Source organism: Fringilla coelebs, assembly GCF_963513975.1.
Source record: "Fringilla coelebs genome assembly, chromosome: 5".
NCBI classification, from domain to species: Eukaryota; Metazoa; Chordata; class Aves; order Passeriformes; family Fringillidae; genus Fringilla; species Fringilla coelebs.
Genome location: NC_140033.1, coordinates 56,285,080 through 56,308,924, shown reverse-complemented (window position 1 = coordinate 56,308,924; position 23,845 = coordinate 56,285,080). Strand labels below are relative to the sequence as shown.

The following is a 23,845-nucleotide window of genomic DNA, read 5'->3' as shown; positions in this document are numbered from 1 at the left end:
TCTGTTTAACCCCAGAGGGCTCATAGGTTTGGGGTTTTTTTTCTTATATCTGAGGCTCAGCTGCGCCGCAGAGATGAATTCTGAACAAAGCAAACCCTGTGTGCCTGTGGTTGCTGCCTTGGATGTAGCAGACCAGATGTAGATGCCTTCTGTAGGCAACTTTTGGCATTGCTAACTGAAATTCTGTTCCACTGGGCAAGAGAGTGATGATTTACATGTGCTTCTGCAATGTTTTGTATATGCTAAAAAAAAAAAACCATTAAAATTGGAAAGCATGCACTGTATCCAGACAAAAACCCTCATCAGTGCTGTTCTTGCAGCATTGCAGATACCTTAATTTAGAATAAAAGTGGCTTCTGGATTTTGAGACTTCATTAATTAAAAAAAGGTGAGAGGGAATGAAGGAGTTGGAGAGAGAAAGGACCCAGTTTAAGGGTAACAGATTTCAAGTTTTTGTGTTGATTTTCTTACTTGTAGTTGATATTTTTGCATTTTTGTCTTTATTTTTTTTTTTTTTTTGCTACATATTGCAGCAATCCACACTAGGAAGGCACAAAGCAGACAGATGCATGTAGGCTGAAATGGAATTTAAAAAGGAAAGTCAGGACTTCACAATTTAAACAAATATTTACTAGCAAATAATTATTAGCAAGGCTGATAAATATTTATTTGAGCTCAGGAACCCAGTAATGTGCCCCACATGGAACAATTATTTTTTTCTGTGACTATAAAGGTAGGAGCAGCATGTGGAATAATTGATATAGAGCCATCAACTCTGTCTCTGTACCCAAAAGGAACAGGTTGGTTATAAAACAGCAAGTTTTGACCCTGTTTTGCAGGTCTCTACTATGTATTATAGTAATGTGCTGAAAATAGCATTTACAAATTATTCAAACCATATGGTTAACCATTCTAAATAATCCTGATTTTATTTATCTGCTGGTGTGGGAAGAGAAGTGCTTTGGGATATTGCTGGTGAGCAAGGATGGGGCTGTGCTCATTGCTTGCTGCACAGTTTTTGTCTCCAGTTCTCCATCTGCCTCCCTGCTGGTCACAGCTGTACGGTGTTCTGAAGACGTCTGTAAGCTGAAATCCTCTCAGAATGGTTGGGAGATTTCCCAAGGCATTTCTGTGATGTTCTCTTCATCATTTTTATTCCAAAAAAAAAGGGCTTAATTCTCTGACTTTTCAGGCATGCTTCCAATTTCATGGCAGCGTGCGCTTGGGAAAAGGTGATCTTGGTGGTTGGAGTTATATTTCTGCAAGAGCAAAAGATTTGAGATACAGGAAGTTTGCAAGTTAAAACTTTTTGTTTGGTTTCTTGGCAATTTAAAATAAAGATTTAACTTAAATTTTTAATAAAGTTTTTGTTTGGTTGTTTTAAACAACCAGTTTATCAACTCTTGAATATATGGAGCGTTCACAAAATCTGCAGTAAATGGCAGATTGGTTAAAAGCATCCCCATTGAGAAGGAATTTCAGAAGGTTTTGCTGGTTGTCCATTTTTTGTGAAGGCGTTAGTCTCCAACAGCTTTGATATTTCTAGATAGCTGCTTCCAGTACCTTCCATAATTTTGCAGCTCCACAGCCAATCCAACCTTCTCCTTCTTCCTTAATATTTTACTGGTTTCTTGAGAAAGTAACTGACAGACTCTGGCACCGACTTTTCCTCCACTGACATTCTTCCTTGCTGCTGCCAGATTTCCCTGTTTATTCCTTCATGTACAGGGCTCACTTTCCCACTTCTTTGTCTAATCCGTGTCTCCTGCTGTCCTTAGATTACGACTTTGTTTTTGCCTTGCAATAAACCCTAGGTTTGGTACAGCTTCCCTTGATCTCAGCTCCCCCTCAAGCAGGAGATACAAACCCTCCTCCTGCTCTCGCTCCAAGTCTCTATGTGCAGCATTGATTCCTACCTTTCAGTTTTCAGTTCTGCCATACCCTCTTGGGTCTGTGCCACTTTGGTCTCTCTGTTTCATCTTTCCAGATGAACTCGCCCTTCAGCAAGTTGAGATTTTATCTTTGCGCTTTACACAAAACTCCTGTGCCTGTCTGATGGAAAATTTATTTTACATTACCATCATTAACTTCCATGGGCCTTATGGTTCTATCAAGCACATGCTCAAGTGTTGTGCTAATAGAGGCACATTGGCTGGATGAGTCATCCCCTAAAATCTGTTCTCTTTTTCTGGCTGTCCCTGTTCCCAGGAAGGCCGCTACCAGCTCGGGTAACGGCGCTCACGATCCCAGTATTGTCCCTGGCTGGGGCTGGTACCCAGGTGCTCTGTTTTGGCAGCCCTTTAGTCACCATGTTTTACACTTCTGACCCCTAAAGCCTTCTAGTTCATTTCAATTTGTTCTTTCTGGTGATTAATTGCTTTCCGTCATGTGTCTTTCTGTAAGCCCTTTCTCAGGGAGAGAGTTGAGGTTTCACTAGGGCTGGCTTGGTGTCTAATTCTGTGGAAGAGATAAAATGTTGGTGATCACTGGATGTGCTTATTTTCTCAGCCTTCTCTGGTAGGCAGCCCAGCATTACTTTTAATTTAATATACAGATTTTTCTTCTCTGAGTTTTTTGATTGCATTTTGTGTCTGTGCAAAGTTTTAGCACAGACACAGTTTTGCCGCTGAGTTCCAGAATATGACAGGGATGTTGAGATGAACTGTGCTTATTCTGAACCTGCCACCTACTAGTTTCATTTGGTATTTCCTAATACTGGAAGAGGCAAGAGAAAAATTTATCATTCCTTATTCTGCTTAAGAATTTTTAGGCTCTTTCCATATCTGCCCTTAAGATATTTTTCAGGCTGAAGATTGTTCAGAAGTCCTTAAATGCCTGTGATCATCTGTGTCACTCTTTGTACCTCTTAATTCCACATCCTTACAAAAGGAGTGAGGCCAGAACTGTACATGTTCTGAGAACACTACAGATTTATGCTGTGGTACAGTGAAATTTCCTAGTTCACTTTTCCTTTTTGGTCTCGTCGATTATTCTGTTTTTAACAGAACAATGAGATGGCATTGTCATAAAATTTCCTAATAAAATTCCAGGAAGTCTTTCCTGAATGGTAATACCTAGTTCAGAACCCATCACTGCATCTATAGTTAGCGTAGTGTAGTGTTAGGTTTTTCCAATTTTTTTCAAATTATTCTGCATAAATTGATGTTCAGTTTCATCTGTCCTATTATTGCCCAGTCAGGAAATATCATGATGCACTTTTGCAAGTGAGATTTCTATTTTGCTGACGTTTTTCAGGGTAACTGAAACGTTTTGCAGGGTAATTTTCTAAGTTGAAAATGAAGGGAATAGGAGATGAATAGTCAGTTTACAAAGCATACAAACAGCGCCAACCTGCTCATTGCCTTCCCTTCTTTTTTTTTTTTTTTTGAACTGACCCTTCTCCTGTTATCATATCTCAACTTTTGCCTTTTTTTATCTAGTATGTTCTCTCACTGTATTTTTCTTCCAAATTTAAAAATTCAGTTCTGGAAAATCAGAATAAGATGAAGTACAAGGTATGTTTGTAGGAATGAACAGAAGGCCAAGAATCCAGGGAAACTTTCTGATGATTTATAAGAATGCATGGTATGACTTTGAATGTGTGCTAATTTTCCAGCATGTTCAGGAGATTTTAATGATAGCACTTCAAACAGACAAAAATTATCAGCAGTTTTTTCATTATTTTGGGTTTTGTTGTTTATTCCCTTCCTTACCTGCATGTCAATCAAACATGCTGTAGGACAAATACAAAGATGTATATCCTGCCTTAGTACACTCATCAAATACTGACTCCAAAACCATCTCAATTTTTTATCTCCCATATTGTTGGCACTGGAAATTGCCTGCTTGGCTCAGTTGCTCATGTAATTCCCTTTGCTCAAGCCTGTAATATCATTTCCAAATTGTGTATGCTCCAGGACCCACTGTCACTTTGAGCTCGTGGGTTACTTTCCTGGAAATTTAACTAAATAGCTGATCTGTGGTATGAGCTGCAACACTACTTCCATCTTTTCTCTGGGAATTCTCTTCTGTGCATGGATTGGGAAGATTACTTAAACTAACACATTGTGTAATATATATTGTTTCAGTGTGTTTGCTTGAGATTTTCCAATTTCTAAGACAGACTTTCTATTTGAGATTCAAGTTCAAGGTAAATTGGAAATAAAAAAATAGAAAGTGGCTTGGAGTTGTAATAGAAAACAATAATTAGCTCTTCAGAATATTTTCCTGAAAATATTATTACATGTTGTACACACACAAACACAGACAAAAAAAAGGATTACATTATTTGACATGCACTTCAGAAGTTGACCTAGGCAAACTCAGCACAAAGGATAAGATTTTTATTTAGACTAAAAAATATTTTAGAGTGAAGTTGTCTACCAACTGTAATAACTAGCATTACTAGAACATTACTTGTTTCCAGAATTAGATTGTATTTGATCTAAACTTGTACTATTAGATTCTGTAGACAGAATCAGAGATTTGTTAATAAGTATCATCTCTACTTTTTAAAGGTCTTGAAAAAAGATCTTCAGAATAACTTGTGGTCACTAAGCTTAGCTTTACTTTTGCTTTACTACTCAGCTTTGCAAAATGATAGTAATTATTTTTCTTCCCTTATAAACAGATATATTTTTAAGTTAACTAATACTCACATTTAAAGCAGATTAAAATCATGTTGAAGATGAAAAAATCAGCTTCAGAGCAGCAAAAGGAATTAGAATTTATATACTGTAGTCATGCCATTTTGACCATTGGTAATTACGCTATTTTTATGTTAATGTAGAAACCCCTTGAAAGAAGTATTTAAGCATTAATTATCTATTTACAAAAGAATGGCTTTGGAAATGCAGTGAAGAACATTGAGCTGTGTAAGGATTCAGGACAGATGTCAATTTTAAAAGACTGGGCACACTAAAAAAGAGTGTCGGCTTTTACTGCTGTCCTTAAATGTATGGTGGCTTGATGCACTTATACATCCAAGGCTCAGACACAGAAAATTGCCCTGCAACGCACTGTCCCAGTATTTCCCCGGTTCTGGGAGTTAGGATGTCCTAGGAACTTCAGAATATTAAACTGGCTTCTGTGGGGAATATTTAAGTTGCATCCCTGTATTGGGAAGATGATCCAAAGCGACTATTTTCCACATACACCTCCTGTGCCAGTGGTGAGAAGCTGTAGAGGTGATAGGTGCTCAAGCATTGTTCCTTCATTTCCTCCTTCCAAATCCATGAGCTTCTGGGGGATTTCTTGAACTTTGTACTAATATTGAGCTTGCCTCTTTCCACTAATGCATAGCAAAGTAGCCAAACTTCAGGATTCTGAGTCTGAGGTTTCATAAATACTGAGATCCCTGACCCTTCAAATGAGAAAGTGAATAAAATACCCACTCTTATCTCAGACTAGAAGACAAGAGTAGCTTTAGGAAGGCAGTGTGGCCCAGAAGTGAACAACCACAGAACTGGAAAGATCTGGGATGTAAGTCTGTGAACTGCCATTGCCTCTGGCAGAGATATTTGAAAGAGCCTGAGGAAGACAGGCAACCAAATCTAGTTAGTCATCTTCAGATTTGAAAGCCTCTTTATTGTTCCCCCTTGTGAAATTGTGAAAATGATGCTTGATCCACCTACCACACGAATGTGTTGGAGGATTAATTATTCTCAGCACAGCACTTTGAACACCTATTGTGCAGCACTGTACACAAACATTAAACATGGTTATTAGTGCTGTGCACTTCGTACGCTGACATGACACATGGCTCTTTGTAGTCTTCCCTTCCAGAAGGTGACAAGTGGGAGATGCTGAAAGCACCTCTGTGGGATCTGAAGATCTGAATAGGAATCTGTGTCAGTGAGCACAGAGATCCATGTAGGAAGTGTAAAACGTTTTTTAATTGTTACTTTTTAACTCAGTTTTCCCAGCTCCTTCCTTTTCATGGTCCCCAGATACAAGTTGTAACCAAAACTAGAATATTTCAGGGGGCAAAAAAAATGTGGTAGGAATTATATCTCCTCAGAAAATTTAAGACTATAACTATCCCAGGAAGCAAAAAAACCCCAAACAAACTTATGAAAATGGACTGTGACTTACATAGTTGGTGGCTTGCAAGCCATCAAGTGCCATAAGCTGAGGTGACACATCAAAGGAAGGTTCAGTCCAGGCAGACATAGCAGTTGTGCTATTTTTTAGACATCTCTTCTAGACCACAGGTGAACAGAAGGTGCAGATCCACGAAACCTTTTGTCTTGATTCAGTGCAGCTACTCTAATGGCCTAGTTATGCATTGGGCTGGTTCTGCATAATTGCAGGGTAATTAAATAAACCAGGCTAAAAGGAAGCCACTTTTTCTTTAGAAGTATTTTGGCCAATTATTTTATATGGGTGGGTATATCAAGTACACAGTATATCAAAGATCCTAAGTTGGATTATAATCAGGTGTTTTTTTAGTTTGATTTGCCTTCGTCTATTTTTAAGGAATCCTGTTTTATCAACGTGAGCAGTATTTTATGTATTTGCTATTTTAGTGTTTGGTATAATTACTGGCTTTTTCAATACAAGAATGGATAGAGCTGGAAGGTTACAGATGACTTCAGAGGGAGTGTTCATTTACAGTATTATTCCAGATTACACACCATACAAAAAGTATGTTAATGTGAATTTCCCAGACATCAGCACCAGTGTTTAAATACAGAACTGTCAAAAAGATGCTAAAAAGCAATCTGAGACAGTTATGCAGTCTTTCCACCGCTGTATTCTAAAAGGTTGAAATGAGAGGGAAGAAGCACTAAGTGGGCACTTAGATGATTGTCACTTCTTTTAATGAATACTAAAAATTTTGCTCAGTACAAAATACCAGGAAAGAAACAAAACACATCTGCCTGTCCAGGTTTGCATTTAGCATGGCAAAGTTGGGAGCTGATAACAACTTCGAGCTTCAGAGGAGGTCCAAAGTTGATAAAGATGCCTCACTTGGTACAAGAGCAGCCTGGAGTATGGACATCATGAGTTTGCTCTTGGATTATTTGCAGTTGATCTGGTGTTGATCTGGTTTTGATCTGGTTTACTTGGTTGCTAATAGAACAGGATAAACCCTTAATAACACAGAATTCCACTTTGAACAAGCTCAGCTGCAGAGAAATAGCAAACAGACAGTGTTGCTCAGCAGGCTGCATTATGCAGCCTGTAGTCCAAGTAATGGGTCCCCAGCACTTCAAGTTATTTTGTAAAAATTATGTTCGCCATAAAAAGAACCTACTGGAGTTTGGAAGTAAAAAATTGCTGCAATAATTCTGTAATTGGTGCATAAACATGCAAAAATTAGATGTTTGGTTGATTTTCTTAATTAGTAATCTGCAGTAATGAAAGGAATAAACAAAGATGTTCCTAGCTAAAGAAATATATATGTTCCTATACATATTATATTACCAGAAGTGCTGTCATATTCTTATCCTGAACAAATGAAGGCTAAGAAACTTTCTGAGGAAGCTTTGCTGTAAACTGAAGAAAAATCCATGGATGAAGTGAAGAAGTCTGTAAGATGATAACACATCTGGCTATATATAAGTTAACTATGATAACCCAAGTTTGTTGATAGTAAAATAATCTCAAATGATAAGTAATTATATTGATGGAGGAAATTTAGGGCCAATTTTTTTGTGTGATGGGTTGTTCTGGGAGCAGAGCCGCTGCTGCCTGACTTCTTGGATCTTGTCTTGTAGATCTGTTGTAGGTTCCAAGTTGCCTCATTCCTTTGAAACCCTTCCTTCAGACTGGGAATTATTTACCTTAGACACTTTCAGGAAATTCAAGGGAACATAATTACCTTTGAGGTTTTTATATAGTAAATAGCTTTTCAATCTGCTGGGTAGTCTCAGATAGATATGGAGTCACAAGCAGACAGAAGTCTAAAGCATTGCACTTCTACAAGTTCTATGATTTCCCTAAGAAAAAAGAAATCATTTGCTAAAACTGCTAAATTAAGGGCAAGATAATGTGTCTCCAGCATTTTATTGCATATATGGGGAGATTACAAAATGGAAAGGGGGAAAATAAGGCAGGAGAGATAAAGAGCCATGTAGCTGAGAAGAAGGAAAAGGCTGGGAGAAATCTCTTATCCCACATTAATACAGAGGCTGACAGAGTGGATGGTGGCTTGGAGCCCCTTTCCAAATTGGCAGAAGGCAAAAGTTGAATGTGGCCTGAAAGAGAAAGCTCAGAAGCTCAGGGCTGAATCTGAGCCAGTGTGTTTCTGATAGGATTTTGATTTGTAAATGTTTCATTCCAAATCCAAATAGGATGAAGTGGATAGAGGTTGATTATGGAGGAAAATAATTTTAGTTTCTTGCAAATTAAACATTATGAGAGGAAAAAAACCCAACACTTACTTTAGAGAGAGAGAAAAAAAGAAATTTTGCCTAGAAATGAAATTTTTATTCACCCCAAAATATTTTAAATGGACATTTTGCTTCATTTTTTTTTTCCTTGGTAATATCAGAAAGACTGTGTGAATTTCCAAATATAACCCATTCCATCCAAGTGGTATTTTAATACAGAAAAATATTTAGGTAAAATTTTTCCAACCAATTCTAGTTGCAGTTTATGGCCAGATTAGAGGCATATTTTAGCAGAATCTTCTCAGGTGCCAAGAACAGAAGGATCCCTGTTCTTTGGACAAAAACACTTGCCTTGTTTTGGCTGGTCAAAAGAAGAGATCAGACAAAAAATGTAACTTCCCCCAAATTCATAACTTTTCTTCTTTTTTTTTCTTTGTTTGAAATTACATCTTTGACTCCCATAGCATATGTTCTTGCATGTGTTTCTTGGCACTCCTGAAGGGCAGATCTGTTTTTTACATGCTTCCTGCCTTATTTTTTTCTGGGGAATTAATTTTGTCCTGGGTATGTGTGCAGGATTCCTGTGACAGCCATAATTTTTTTTTAATATCATTGTATACACAGAGCTTCTGTGTTAATACTGAGTTTGCTACCTGCCCACCAGCAAAGCCATATGCTTGAATCAAATGTTAATTGGTTATCAGTTGGGGATTTAGTCCTACTCATCTGCTAGATGGATAGTATGAGAAACTTACACCAGAGTTAATGGAATATACTCTCTAGTCTTGTTAAATTGCCTGTCTGCCATAGATTTGTTCCATTACAATCATAACACAAAATGAGGTTTGGATTTGTTTTAGCATTGCAGGCTCTTTAAAATTCTGCTTTGTTTTCCAGTGTGGCTTGACAGGAATCTAGAGAATCAGGGAGGATGGAAGGGACATTGAGTTCAACCTTCTCCTCAAAGCAGGCATGGTTAGAGACCAGAACATTGGCCTGGTGAACTTTGAGTGCCCTTGAGGGAGGATATTTCCCAGCTGCTCAGGGCACCTATTGCACTTTTTTGCCATCCTCATGGTAAAATTCTTTCCTTGTAGCCTGTTCTCACTTATGCCTGTTGCTGCTTGTCATGCATCTCTGAGAAGCACTTTCTCTTGCATTTACCTGGAACCATGTGGTTGCAGACCAGCAGCAGGGTCTGCCCTGCATCTTCTCTGGGTCTGAACAGCCTGAGATCTCAGTCTCTCCCCTCATCCCAACCCCCTTGGCAGCTCTCTGATGGGCTTGCCTCAGTTTCTCAGCAGTTTTTCTGTCACTGAAGAGCCCAGGATGGGACCCCACGCTCCAAAGGAGGTCTCACAAGTGCTACATGGTGGAGAAAGATCACCTCCTTTGTTCAGCTGCTTTTGCCGGTGATTAACACAGCCAGGGTGCCATGGCCACAAAACTCCCTGCAGAGTCTTTTTGAGTGTTGTTACTCCATCCTGGGTGCAGCTGTGGGAATAACTGATGAACCTGGAAGCATTTGAATTATCTGTGATCAAGAGCTGTTGGGATAAAAAATGGAAAAGTGTTTGTTCTAGGGCTGTGCATAGGAACGCAGCCATACAAGAGCTCTAAGATTATGTGCCCTTGGGGATGTCTTGCTCCTAGCCAAGGAAGCCAGGGCTACAAATTGTGCAGAAATCTGTTCCTTCCACATAACTTCACAACAGCAGTGCCTAGGCAGGAACAAGATTTCAAAGATTTATACCTAAGTCTGACTTTGTAATTCAAAAGCCCTCGGAGTAAAAAGCAAAGCACGTTCTAAAGTCTTCCAAGGAGCAAAGTTTGAACAAAATATTGCTAAATCTATGAATAAGCAGCAGAAAATACCCTGTTAGTAAAAAAATTAAGATTTAAAAGGTAAAAAGTGTAGTTAAGGAGACAAAGAAAAGGAAATAATTTTACCAAAGCCTGGTGTGGAATGAAAGAATAAAACAAACAACTGAGATGCATACTCATCAAAAACACAGTTGTTAATTGAAAAGCTGACAGACCTGTAACTACAGCAGTGCCTCTGGCCGCCACTATAATAAATGTAACTGTACATTTAGAGTAATTTGCTAATTTGCCTAAGTAACACCCACAGACAGCAACATGACATAAATACATTAGTAGAAGCAACAACTATAACCAGCTCGTACAGGTTCTTGGCTGCTAGATGGATGGATCAGATGAGCTGGAAAAGATTTACCAAACAGAACAGAAATGGAGCTGGTAACAACATTGTGGGATACAGGATTTCTTTATTCCTTTAAGGGCTGAAGATGCCCATACATGTTGCAGCATGTAAATAATATTTTTAACTTATGTATATGTGCACACGCCTGGAAAGCTTGTACAGGTGGAGTAAACATCTGCTAAATGCCAAGTGTTTCAGAAGCAAAATGGAGAAGACTTTCAGGTAAATTATTGAATCTTGAACATTTAACATGTAATTATAAATATCTGAAAAGAGTTTTTGTTAAATGTTCTAAACACACGTATGTATTTGGTCTATAGGAAAGACTGGAACCTGTACCGTCAGCTTTCCTAATACAGGTGTTCCAAATGTCTGAAACTTGCATTTCAGAATCACCCACATCTTCATCTGGCAAAGTTCAGCCCTGTGTCACCTCCCTTAGGCTACCACTGTTCTCTCTTCTGTTTCCATAGCTCTGAATCACACTGTTGCATTTTATTCTGAAGTCCTACTCATGCCAACTTTTGCCATTGCATATTAACTGGTTTTTTGTGTTCTCTAAATAGACTGCCTCCAGATTAAGCTTGGGCCATCACTAAGGATTTTTATGTTACCAACAATGCATTTCTAAAATTAAAACCCCAAAAAATTACTGTCACGCAAGACAAATTTAATTTTCAATAAAATATTTCTTTCTGGTCCCAATCTCCTCTTCTGACTGTCTTGATCCTGATACAAATTAACAGTGCAGAAACAAAGCTAATGAATGCAGCTTTGCACAGTTTCTGTCTTTGTTTCCTCCCAGATGTGCTTAGGAGGTTTGTGCTGAGCTGTTTGAGACAGGCAATGCCAGCTCTCAGGGGCAGAATCCAGTGAACAACCAAATGCGGAGTCAGGTGAAAAGTTTCTGTTTCAGTGCTGCTCTCAGGAAGAGCCCACGTGTGTGGGCATATATATTCTTGCCTTCATCAGGAGGTTGTTCTAAGGTTTTTCACTAAATACGGGTTGTAAAATATTCTTGAACATGAGTCACTTTAAATTATAGTCCACGGAGCTAAGGGAGTCACTGAGAAAATGGAGCAGGAAAAAACCATGGGATAGAGGCAAAGAGTGAGATTTCACTGTGGGATGGGATTTTTGACAGCCAAACTGAATCCATCTCATGCTTGAAGGCTTGATATTAATGTCAGGGCAAAGACCCCTCTGGCTGACCCAAGTTCTGAGTGTCAGTACAGGCTGACAAAGACCTCAGCTCTGGGAGAAGAGAGCTGACATGATTTTATGAAGCATTACGGCTGATCTTCTTTGAACCCTAATTTCTGTCAAAGAGTTATCATCACTGTCACAGTAAATGATACTTGCAGCACAAATGGCAATTAACTAGAAGTAAATAGTAGAGCAGAAGTCTGCAGACTGGTTTTTAAGGTTGATGAGTTGAAAGTAATTTCAACACATTAATGCTAAGCATGCTAAATCATAGTGTGCCATGAAAGAGACAGTGATGTCATTTACCTGAAATCAGCAGGAATTACAATAACATGTAGTAGGGGTAGGCTCGATTGTTTCAAATATGTGAGCATATTATAGGAACTGATAACACTTTGTCTATCTGTTTGCTTTTATCAGATTTTTCATAAAACAAGTAATTTGTTTGTTTTTCACTGTTTTAGGTAGCCTGCCCTATGAATACAAGATTGTGATAGCAGGAAATCATGAATTGACCTTTGACCAGGAATTCATGGCTGACTTAATCAAGCAGGACTTTTACTATTTCCCCTCTGTTTCTAAGCTGAAGCCAGAGAGCTATGAAAATGTACAGTCTCTTCTAACAAACTGCATCTATCTTCAAGACTCTGAAGTGACGGTGAGGGGATTCAGAATATATGGCTCCCCTTGGTAAGCAGGTTTTTAAGCATACATAAAAAAAAATATTGTTGATTGCTATCACATCAGCCATTTTGTCTGCATCAGCTGTACTTGGATTGCTGTGTTAGGAAGAAAAGTAACACTCACTTTGATAAAGTTTTTATATTTTCTTGTAATGAATCATTTCTGTGACAAAATAATGTACTGTACTGTGGGTATGGTTAACCAAATAATAATGGGAAAAAAAATGGTGTGCTCTTCAAACTCTCAGCCAGGAGCAGTGGTTTAACAGTCCATGCAGGGGGCTTTTGTGTCATGTTTTTTATCCTTGGTGAATTTTTTTAATTACAAGTTAATTTTATTGCAAGGGTACATTCTTTTGACAATTTCCATCCTACAGAAAATATGGGAGGTTCATTAGTGTGTACCGTAGTCACTTAACTCAGTGAGCTTATTTCAGCAACTCTGAAGGTCTTTTATTGCATATCCCTCAGAATCTTTCTTTTATAAAGTAATAGCTTTCCTCAAGGTCTAGCTGAGCTTCTAAAGTCAACAACTCAGTGGCAGCTTAATATTTCATGGACATTGCTCTACTGCATAGTGATCACTTAGAACCCTTGACAGTACTGAAGGCAGATGGACTTAGGTTCCTGACTTCCTTGTATGTGCTGCTTCTGTGTCTCTTACTAATGTCCCATTGCTGTTTATTATTTCTGCTGATGGGCCTGTAAATTGGGTCTTTTGTGAGCATTTGGTACATGTTCAAAAAAAAGTAAAAATGTATTTTAAAAGGACGGGTTTTAAAGGAATATATTATTCTTCCTTTTAACATCACATCAGGCTGAAATGTAGCAAACAAGTTGTCAAACCTGATGCATATACCCTGATGTGAATTTTCAGTGTGAATAAACTGTGAAAGCTCTTGGATTTTTTTTTCTTTTTTAATGAAAATTGGCTTTTTCCCATTTGGTTACTTGAGATGGGTGTTAATTTTGTCTGGGTTTATTATTCTACATTTGTCTTGATTAGTTTCTCTCTTAAATGCACCCTTCTCTTTCTCCCTTTCAGACTTCCAGATCTTTCTGGGTTTTTTTTTCAGCCTACCAACCTGCTGTGTTGTAGGTCATCTTCCTCTTGCATGTACAATGTATGCAGTCACTGTGCAGTTTACTTCATTTTCCAAATAATTTGGGAAGATGTTAGATGGTATCAGTCCCAATATTAACTTCTGATAAATGCCACTTGACATCTTTTCCCATTTTGATGTTCAACTGTAAATACTATAATTATGCTCTATTTATAATATGTCCGGCAATCTCATATCTTCATTGCAGTGTCGATAACCAGGCACCATATTTCCAGTGTCAGTAATAATTTTCCAGGCAGTGAAGTACCAGAAGTGGCATGGAAGTCTAGAGAAATTAAATTAAAACAAAACACTATCTATAAAGTAGCATTATGTAGAGGCTAAGGAGAACCACTTGAACTTTCTGTGATTAGATCTGCAAAAACCTTTTGTCCACCCACTAACCCATAAACAATGTTTCTGTAAAATCTGCTCTACCACATTCCCTTTGTGCACAAATCCTGTCACTCTGCACAAGTTGCCTGAGCTATCTGCCACGATCTATCCTTCAAGTAAAAAGAACGCTTTTCATCTCTCCTGCAACTCCAGGTCATAGCTACACTTCCACACTCCATGTTTTACAATGCCGCTAAATCATCTCCCACCCCATTATGGTCCAGGAAGTTGAGTGTTGCGAGGTGTCCTAAAGATATTTGCTTTCTCCATCTGGGAGAGAGTCTTGATGAAAGTCTTCCAGCCAAACTGAGTTTTTTTGCTCACTATTCAACAATGCAGAATGAAGTTTGCACGCCAGTTGATGACATGTCCAGTGGAAGCATCAACAGTAGCAATAACAGCCCTTCATCAGTCTATCAGGGCAGCAGATGCAGAGTCCCATCAGCCAGGCCACCAGTCAGAAAGCTTGGGAAGACAAACAGCTCTTTGTGTGGGGGTTTGACTAGCTGCTGCTGGATTTCAGGCTGTGGTACATTCCTGTGCCTAGTGAGCACCACTGTTCTTCGGCATTTCTGTTGCTATACTTTGTTTGCCCTAAAAGGAGGGGTTTGTCATAGCCTCTCTGGGAAATCAATCTCAGGTTCTTTCTACATCATAGTAATGTAATCTCTAAAGAGTTACAGAAATTTGCTGAACTTTCACTGAATAGTGAATATTTTTTTTGACCTGGCATTAAAAAGCTAGTCCACTAGAAAATATTTATGAACATAGTCAAGACCTCAAAATTTTAAGTTCTTTAAGGTTTCAGAACTCCATAAGAAAGTCAAATTTCATGCAGTTGCTTGTCTAATATCCTAAAATAATTTCCTTTTTCTGTTTTGAAAATATGCACTTAAACTTTCCATTTCTAGTTGCAGTGCTGACCTTCTGTCTTACATCACCTTTCGTAGAAATAATTAGAAGCTAGAGATATCCTTCATTCATAAAACACATTGATGAATTGTTGCAAAGTACTTTGAGAACACTGGAGTAAGGTCTGAGTGAAAGCCAAGCAGCATTAACTTAATGCCTTTTACCTGTAGCCATCTGCATTTTTATATATAACCTCTACACATTAGATTATACTTCTGTTTAAAATGTTTGAGTTGCAAATTAAACCATGAGAGCTTGATTGGTTTGTATAACACACCAGTCTCTAAGGTCTTTTAAATATGTACCACTTGTGTGTGGTTAAATATTTTTAATAGCACTTGGTATTTTGTCCTCTATTATTATCTAAAACCAAGTGGTTATTTTTAATTGCACAGAAGAAATGGGACAGTGTTTTGTCTCAGAAACCAATGCTCTAACTCTCCTGGGCTCCAAGAGCAAGAATTCAAGTGCCAGATTGAGCCTCTACTCACTAACAAAAAATTTAACTGTCTTAATTGTTAATTACACAAGTATTATCATTTATTATCATTGAGCAGGGAGCAGCCACTTTGAAATGCCACTTGCAATGCACAAAAGCAGTTACTTAGGAATTAGTACTTGCAAAAACCATACCTTGGACCATGGATTACCAGGATAGGTGTGAAAACATCAGAAGTTTCATGAGAAACTCAGGAGTGCCAAGATTTTAAATGTGTCCAGAGCAATGCTGAATGCAATGGGTAGCTGTTTGGCCTAGGGGCATGATGCTTCTCACAGTGCTTTTGGGACTGCCTGCCAGATCTGGATGAGCAGGGCACCAGTAAGAATGCAATGTGCTTCACAGAATCCCAGAATGGCTCAGGCTGGAAGGGACCACAGTGGGGCTGCTGGTCCCACCTCCCTGCTCCAGCAGGGCCATCCCAGGGCACAGGATTGTGTCCAGAGGGGTCTGGAATATCCCCAGTGAGGAGGCTCCACACCCTCTCTGGACAATCTGTTCAGGGCTCGGTCACTGCCCAGGACAGAAGTTCTGCCTCCTGCCCAGGTGGAACCTCCTGGGCTCAGTCCCTGCCCGTTCCTCTGCTGCCATTGCCGGGCCCCTGGAGCAGAGCCTGGGCCCTGCTCAGAGCCCTCCCTGCAGACAGGGACACCCAGGGCTGAGGGCCCCTCTCAGCTGGGGCTCCTCTCCAGGCTGGACAGCCCCAGCTCCCTCAGCCTTTCCCTGCCAGAGATGCTCCAGGCCCTGAATCATCTCTGCAGCCTCCACTGGCCCCACTCCAGGAGCTCCATGTCCCTGCTGTGCTGAGGAGCCCAGGGCTGGACACAGCACTGCAGATGTGCCTCACAGGGCTGGGCAGAGGGGCAGGAGCACTCCTGACCTGCTGGCACTGCTCTTCTTAATGCCCTTCCTTCAGTACAGCCCAGATGCTGGGAACTGTTGGGTCTTCTTCAGTATCAAGGCTGGACACCCTGATTTTTTTTTGCAAAAACAAGTCACAGGAAAATGCACTCTGGTTTAGTCCCAGCAAAACCCAGGCAGAGCCAGAACATATTCACAGACCTGGAAACAATCTTGTGCACACACCAGCTGTAGTTGCTGTGAATGTAAAAGAGAAGACTTTAGTTCCTCAATAACATTTACTATAAAATGGAAAGCTTCTAGTTGAAAAGTACTTTTAAACTCCCCTTTTGTTCTGAACTGTTATGAAGATAGACAAACTGTCTGATAGAAAAACTCAAATAATTCTGTGTAATAATTCCATATATTGTACTTGGGACTCTTAAGTCTTCCCAAGGATGAAGATATTTTCTAGAGGGTTTTAATTTATTTTTCAGTAGCAAAAAAATAAAAAATAAAAAATCATGTAATAAAAGTAAAAATATAGCCAGCAGGAACACCAGAGAGGTGGCAGAGAAAACACCCTTAGGTGTTTCCAAGACTTGGCTAGACAGTCATGCTGACCAGATCTAGTGGTGGTGAGAGGTGGTGAGTGGTAGGTTGGACATGAGATCTCCAGAAGTCCTTTCTGAGCCATCTTTATGTGATTCTGTCAATCCTACTATGGAGCTAGAACTGTGTGTGTGAGGCAGACACCTGAAATGGGCAGCTATCCACAAAGGCCTTGCAACAGGGAGTTTGCTGTTGTTATCACACTCACTACAAGCGGTAAATGGTCCCAACATGTGGTTCAGAAGTCAGGAAGCTGAGGGAACAGTGGAAGTTTGAATTTGGATTTGAAGCAGAAAGTCTTTGTCATCAGACAGTGTTTTTTGTTATCAGACAGGGTATTAACTCTATAATGACATCATTCATGGAAAAATACTCATAATTTATTAGTGAGTATTTGAGTTACAGATTTTCAGCCTTCTATTGTAGTTCATACCCCCCCCCCCCCCCCACTATGTTGCAGGTAAGAGTTTTAGTATTAGCCACAGCTTGAAGATAGACTGTAACATCCACTCTTGTTTCTGTAACGGCCAAAGGTTTTAATTGCACAATCACACACTGTGTTTGCACAAAAAGACCTGATGCATTCAGTGCACAAGATCTGCTGTGCTTGCTGAACGAGTCCACTGTATATTAATCCTTTTACAGTTGTTATTCAGAAATGCCCTGTAAAAAACAAATGCCTTAAAGGTGCATGTGCAGTTAGGTATCGACATGAGAACAGGTCTCTGAGGTTTGTAGAAAAGAAGTGCATCTGCTAAAGGACAGGTATTCTGTGTGTGTGCTCTGATCTGATGGAAAATGGCAAGTGGCCTTTCTATTAAGAAGTGGATGATTGTGCATTAGTGACAGGATAAGAGTACACATTTTGCTTGATGGTGCAAAAGAAATGCAAGTAGCAGAAGGAGAAGATCTTTTTCTAGCTTTCCATAATAGTTGTAAGCAGATGTATAGAGCTGCAGGAGAAACTTTGGTCATCCTGCTTTCAAACCAGCATGCAAGATGGCAGGAGAGCATTTTACCTCTTTTAGCACTTTTTTCCATTTTCCACCATGTGAGAAGGGAAGGGACAATCACAACTATCTTGCACACATATTACAGTTTCATTATTCTAAATGATATGTTGGACTGGATAACTTAAAGAAGCCCTTTTGGATGAGATTGCCTCCCAGACTACATCCAGAGTGGATTTTTACTTGGCTTCAATTTTCTGGAGGGATCTATTCCTGTGAACCAGAACCTCATTTTTCTTTTTGCAGAAGTAAATTTTTTTCTTGTGTCTATGTATTCTTATTTCCTCCTCTGTTTTTTTGTTAAAGGCCTTCTAAACTCCAGAAACTCTTAATTTCCCAGTCAGGGAAGATATGAGAGCAAATATTAATGTCAGCCTAGAAAGGCATTTGTGACCATTTGTCCTGCAGTGACAGATGCCTTGGCTGGACTTCTGGTTTTGTAGCTTCCCTTCAATGGAGCATTGATTAGATTTGGCCTGGCATGTTTACACATGGACCAACAGCTCTGGTGCCACATTATTTTTCCAAAACTGGGAACTGAGGGAAGAAAGTTAAGGTATGTGGGGAGCAGTTTCTTTCTGTTCAAGTCTTATTTTTTTGAGTTTAGCAAACTGGCTGAGGCCCATCCTGTGAGCTCTGGCTTTGTCAGAGAGGATGGAATAATTCCTTCTAGTCTAAAGGACATCAAGATGTAGGTTGCATTAGTATCAGCCCAAAGCAGCCTCAACAGGAACCTTATTCTCCAAATCATCATCCCCCTTTGGCTGGAGAGCTGGAAATTGGTTCCAACCTGTTGTCCCTTTCTTGGTGCATTGCAGTTGTCTGGACTATTCCAGCCAAATGACTTTTCTCAAGTTGTGCATCCAGTGTGGTCGTGCTTAGCTGTAGGTGTGTAACTCGTGTCAGTTGTTATTTTCTTGTCTGATTTGTGTTTTATCACAGAGTAAGTGACTTTGTTATTTGATTCCTTGTCAAATTTCTCTTTTTTCTTTCTGTGTGTGCGTGCATGTGTGCACGTGCACTTTGCATAGAAAGGCTGGTAACTCCTATGTGTAAGCAAAGCAGTTGTAAAGAGCATGCAAAGGGCCAAACTGAGGCAGCCTTATTTTGGTTCCACACAGATTCCAGGGCTAGGTCTCCATTTCAGTGTCTTCCTCCTCCATCTTTTCAAGAACAGCTCTTTCATTCCTCACTGAACTCAGTTTCCATCAGCGAAGATTTATAGATTCATTTCATGCGAGGGACAAGCTTTCATTTTGCCAGTGATGAATCACCTAATGTTTACTTTCTGGGACCTGGTACAAATTTTTAGTCATTGAGGTGAACATCAATTAAAATGAAACTGTATTAAAATAAAATATTGACTTCATTTAACATAATAAACCTCCCAAGCTGGGAGTGTGGATTCCATATAGAGCAGCAACAGCTCAAGGTGTTACACTGTGGGGTTCACTCTCCAGAATTCACAGACAGAACTTCTGCCTCAAAGTGGCCATTCCAATTCTTAGTTCTTATGTCCCTTTTCAAATCAAAAAACCTATTTAGCATCTTCCACATAACAAAAATATACAGGGAATCAAATGTTTTATTACTGGACAAAACCATACTAGATATTTTTCTTAGTAAAATACTTGATCCTTTTATGTTCTTTTCATGCTGCACCCTCACTTGGTCAAAAGATAAAAATAAAAATAACTGAAGTGCACTTGCTTCTGTACTGTGTCCTGAGGAAAATTCCCTCTAAAACTCTTCCAAACTTCAGATTAAGTAGATTTCTGAGCACATGGCTTTTTTGCATGACTGTGCTACAGTTTTAGTTGGATGGATGTAGAAATCCTGGATGTGGATGAATTATAGAATGCTGGGTTATGGCTGCTCAGAAATATGTTTTAAAAGTGGTAGATGTTCCCTGATTGTTAAAGTTGGGAACTATTTGAAGTTGTTTTAATTAGTGACTTTGAGGCAGGAAATAGGAGTGAGTAATTTAGGTAGACTTCATGTGGTTCTTGAAAAAAATGAAAGTAGTCAATGGGAATAATAGACTCTACTCACTATTTAGAAATGAGGCATCTCAGGTTTCAGAAATTTTTGAGAGAAGTTTGGCATCTAAGCCTACCTGATTTGGCTGTTTTGCAGTGGTGACTATGCTGAAGATATTTTATTTCAGGCATTCAGTATAAGGCAGGTAAGATGTGACAGATGTGTAAGAAATAGCAACATGTTCAGAAGAGAGAAAGAAAAGTTCATCATCCTGTTAAAATATATTATCAATCTGAGGCACATAGATACAGGTTTAATTGTATTTTAACAGAATGCTGGAGGGATATGTTTTTCCCCTCTTTCATACTTACAAGAAGCCATTTTCCATTTTGGAAGTGGTGCTTCTAAAACTACTTAAAACCACAATGCACTTGTAGTTTAGTCTGCAGCATATGGAAGATCACAAGCATGGTTTTTCCTGCAAAATTATTTTGATCTATTATACTCAGCTGTTCAGGGAAAGGGGTGTGGAGAACTGAACGATACTGAACTTCTGGAGTGTGAAAGTTCTTCCAGTAGCAGAAAGTGAGATTTAACATCCTGGCTATTTTAGCATCAGGAATGGATTACTGGATCATTTTTCTCCTTATCTTTTCTTTTGTTTAACAACAACAACAAAAAAATAGCTTAAATTGGTGCACTTGTCTTGGAAAGCATTTCATTTTCTGCATGACTTGAAAATACAGGAGATGTGAATGTCATTCAGCAGGCTCTGAGTATACAGGTGCTATTGCTTGTGTGAGCAATCATACTGAATTCAGGAGAGGTCTTTTTAATGAATGCTTCCATACAAGTTAAGTGACTGAAAGGAATTAGCAAGAATCGTTAACATTTCTGAAAAAAGTGCATGGAAGAAAATAAAAATTTGTTAACTCCAAGCGAATTTTCTATATCGTGTTGAATAAGTATAGTTGTTATTAGCTATATAAACTCTGCAATAGGTATGTGAACAAATGAAAATGTAGACTGAGCTACACCTATTGTAGTCCATAAATACCATCACAGTCAAACCAATGCAATAAATTCTAGTTATTAGGTATTCCTGAGTCACAGCAGTTTAGAATATCGCTTTTTTTTCCCTTTTCTTGTTGATGAACATTCCAGAAAATGTTTTCTCTCAAATAAAATTTCTTCTCAGCATTGCCTGGGGCTGAGGAGTCTGGAACAGTTCAATGCCAGAGCATCACAACAGAGGAAAATCAGTACTTCAGACACCTTTTGCCTGTTGTGTATTAGGGATATGGATCAGTTCCTTAACACATTTCACTGTGACCTCTTGCAGGGGGAGTTTAAGCAGTTAATGAAGCCAAAACTGCTTTGCATCCACTTTGCAGTAGAGCTCTTTCACCGTGTCTGTACAAGGGTGCAGGACACAGACACAGACGTGCATTTATGCTGAATATAGACCAGAAATTATGTTAATTTCAACATAACAATTTTGGGCAAATCCTATTTCTTGTAATGTCTCAACATTTTGTGTGGCTTTGGATTTCTTCATGTGAGTGGAGATTTGCATTTACTTGCTTTTTGATGTTCCTCACTTTAGTTAAATTTGAGAGCAGTTGAAAAATATATTGCTTTAGTTTAATTAGCTTGGTAGGAAAAAGTCCTTTCTTGGGCAGTAATTATTAGTTGTATATTATTAAAAGGAAGTAGTTCACGTTCAGTTACTTAGCAGAAATAATTGAATCTTCTGATCCAGTAAACTAGCTCACTTTGGATTCAGCTGGTTTTTAATTTAAGACCTGTAGAAGAGGAGACCTGTAATCTCACTATGGGGAATTGGCTTCACTTTCCTGCAGTCCATAAACCACAAGAGTGAAATTGCTATCCCCCACAGCAGTTTTCTCTTTATTTTTCACATTTGCTTGAAAGTTTAATTTTATGAGACAAAGCTGATTTTAAAGTTTAAAGTGCCTTTTTTGTTGTTGTTGTTTTGCTGCTTTTCCCCCCCAATTTTTTTTCTCCTTGAACAAAAGGACTACCAGCTCTATCTGTAGTCTGAGCTGTAGTCCCAGACAGCAGCAATTTCAGGATGTTTCAAAGATGTAAACACAGTTGGGCACTGTGATGAGCCCTTTGGCAATATTCCAAGAGAAACACAAATAGCCAACTAGTTTGGAGCGGGTCTATGTGGAGCTGATTCTCAGCTGGAGTAGCTTGGCAGTGCTCCACCAGCTTTTGAGCCATTTACACCTGGTGAGAATCAGCCTCCCTACTCCATGGTAGCTTGTGTGTATGCATTTTCCCCAGGTTTTGACACAGTAAAGGTGCTACTACATCAAGAAGGAAATGGTGGCTCTACATGAAGAACTGTAAATAGAGCCACTGGCACAGGAACTAATTGTAACAAAGCTGTTTGAGCTCTTTCTCTTTTCCCTGACTGGATTTTCAGTAAAGTAAACTGCTTTAACATCAGAACACTTCCTCTGGAATTGCTGTTCATAAATTATTTCATTTAATAAATTAGCATTGTTTAAAATGAATTAAAATGAGGATTTTTCTTCACCACTAAGAAAGCAGAGAAAATTGGAAGCAATCATAGAATTGTTTAGGTTGGGAAAGGCCTCTAAGATCAAGTCCAAACATAAAAAAAGCACTGTCAGGGATGACACTAAACCCTGTCCCTAAGATCTACACATCTTCTGAATCTCCAGGGCTGGTGACTCAGCCTCCCTGGGCAGCCCCTTCCAATGCCTGAGCACCCTTTCCATGACAAAATTCTTCTTGATGTCCAACCTGGCCCTCCCCAGCACAGTTTGAGGCCATTTCCTCTCATCCTGTCCCTGTTCCCTGGGAGCAGAGCCTGACCCCCCCAGCTGTCCCTCCTGTCAGGGAGTTGTGCAGAGCCAGAAGGTTCCCCCTGAGCCTCCTTTTCTCCAGGCTGAGCCCCCCCAGCTCCCTCAGCCCCTCCTGCTGCTCCAGCCCCTTCCCCAGCTCCGTTCCCTTCTCTGGACATGCTCCAGCCCCTCCGTGCCTTTCTTGTCCTGAGGTTCCCAGCAGTGCCCCAGGATCTGAGGTGTGGCCCCAGCAGTGCCAGCCCAGGGGACAGTCACTGCCCTGGCCCTGCTGCCACCCCATGGCTGGCACAGCCCAGGTGCCATTGGCCTCCTGCCCCCTGGGCACACCTGGGCTCCCGTCCAGCCGCTGTCCCCAGCACCCTCAGGGCCTTTCCCAGCTTTCCAGCCCCTCTGCCCCAGCCTGCAGCTGCAGGGGGTTGGTGTGACCCAAGGCAGGACGGGCCCTTGGCCCTGTGCAATCTCAGAGCACTGGGCTGGGCCCATGGATCCAGCCTGTCCGGGTCCCTCTGCAGAGCCTTCCTGCCCTCCAGCAGATCCACACTGCCACCCAGCTGGGTGCTGCCCGTGAACTGACTGGGGGTGCCTTTGATCCCCTTGTCCAGATCCTCACTAAGGACATTAAACAGGACTGGCCCCGTGCTGAGCCCTGGGGACCCCACTGGAGCTGGCCCCACCTGGATGTGGCTCCATTCTCCTCCAGCCAGTTTCACACCCAGTGAAGCCGGGCCCAGCCAGGCCGTGAGCAGCCGGTGTCCCCAGGAGAACGTGTGGGAGACGGTGTCAAAGGCTTCCTAAAGTCCAGGGAAACACAAGCACAGCCTTTCCTCCATCTGCTAAGGGGGTCACCTGGCACACAAGGAGCTGGGGGGTCAGGTAGGCAGCTGCCTGTTTCAAACCTGCCTTGGCTGGAACTGATTCCCTAGCTGTCCTGCATGGGATGGCACTCGGCTCTTGGCTGGATCCCATCCAGCCCCAGAGACTTGGGTGTGTCTCAGGTGTAGCAGTCACTGACCCTTTCCCCCTGGATTTTGGGGCTCCATTCTGCTCCCTGTCCTTGTCTTCCAGCTCAGAGGCTCAGTACAATGAGAACAACCAGTCTGACTGTTAAAGAGTGAGGCAGAGAAAGCGTTGAGTACCTCAGCCTTTTCCTCAGTCCTTGTCACCATGTTTCCCCCTGTATCCA

The 23,845-nt window shown here is 40.3% G+C and overlaps 1 protein-coding gene across 2 annotated transcripts in view; it reads left to right on the top strand.

Annotated features, from left to right (window-relative positions):
• MPPED1 (metallophosphoesterase domain containing 1) overlaps window positions 1-23,845 on the top strand; it is a gene marked incomplete at both ends in the record, with an annotated part of 45,680 nt that overhangs the window by 5,681 nt on the left and 16,154 nt on the right. For both annotated transcript variants that reach the window (XM_084205414.1, XM_084205413.1), the window contains one exon: window positions 12,235-12,456. In XM_084205414.1, coding sequence (XP_084061540.1) covers window positions 12,235-12,456 — 222 coding nt within the window. The remainder of the gene's footprint in view (window positions 1-12,234; window positions 12,457-23,845) is intronic.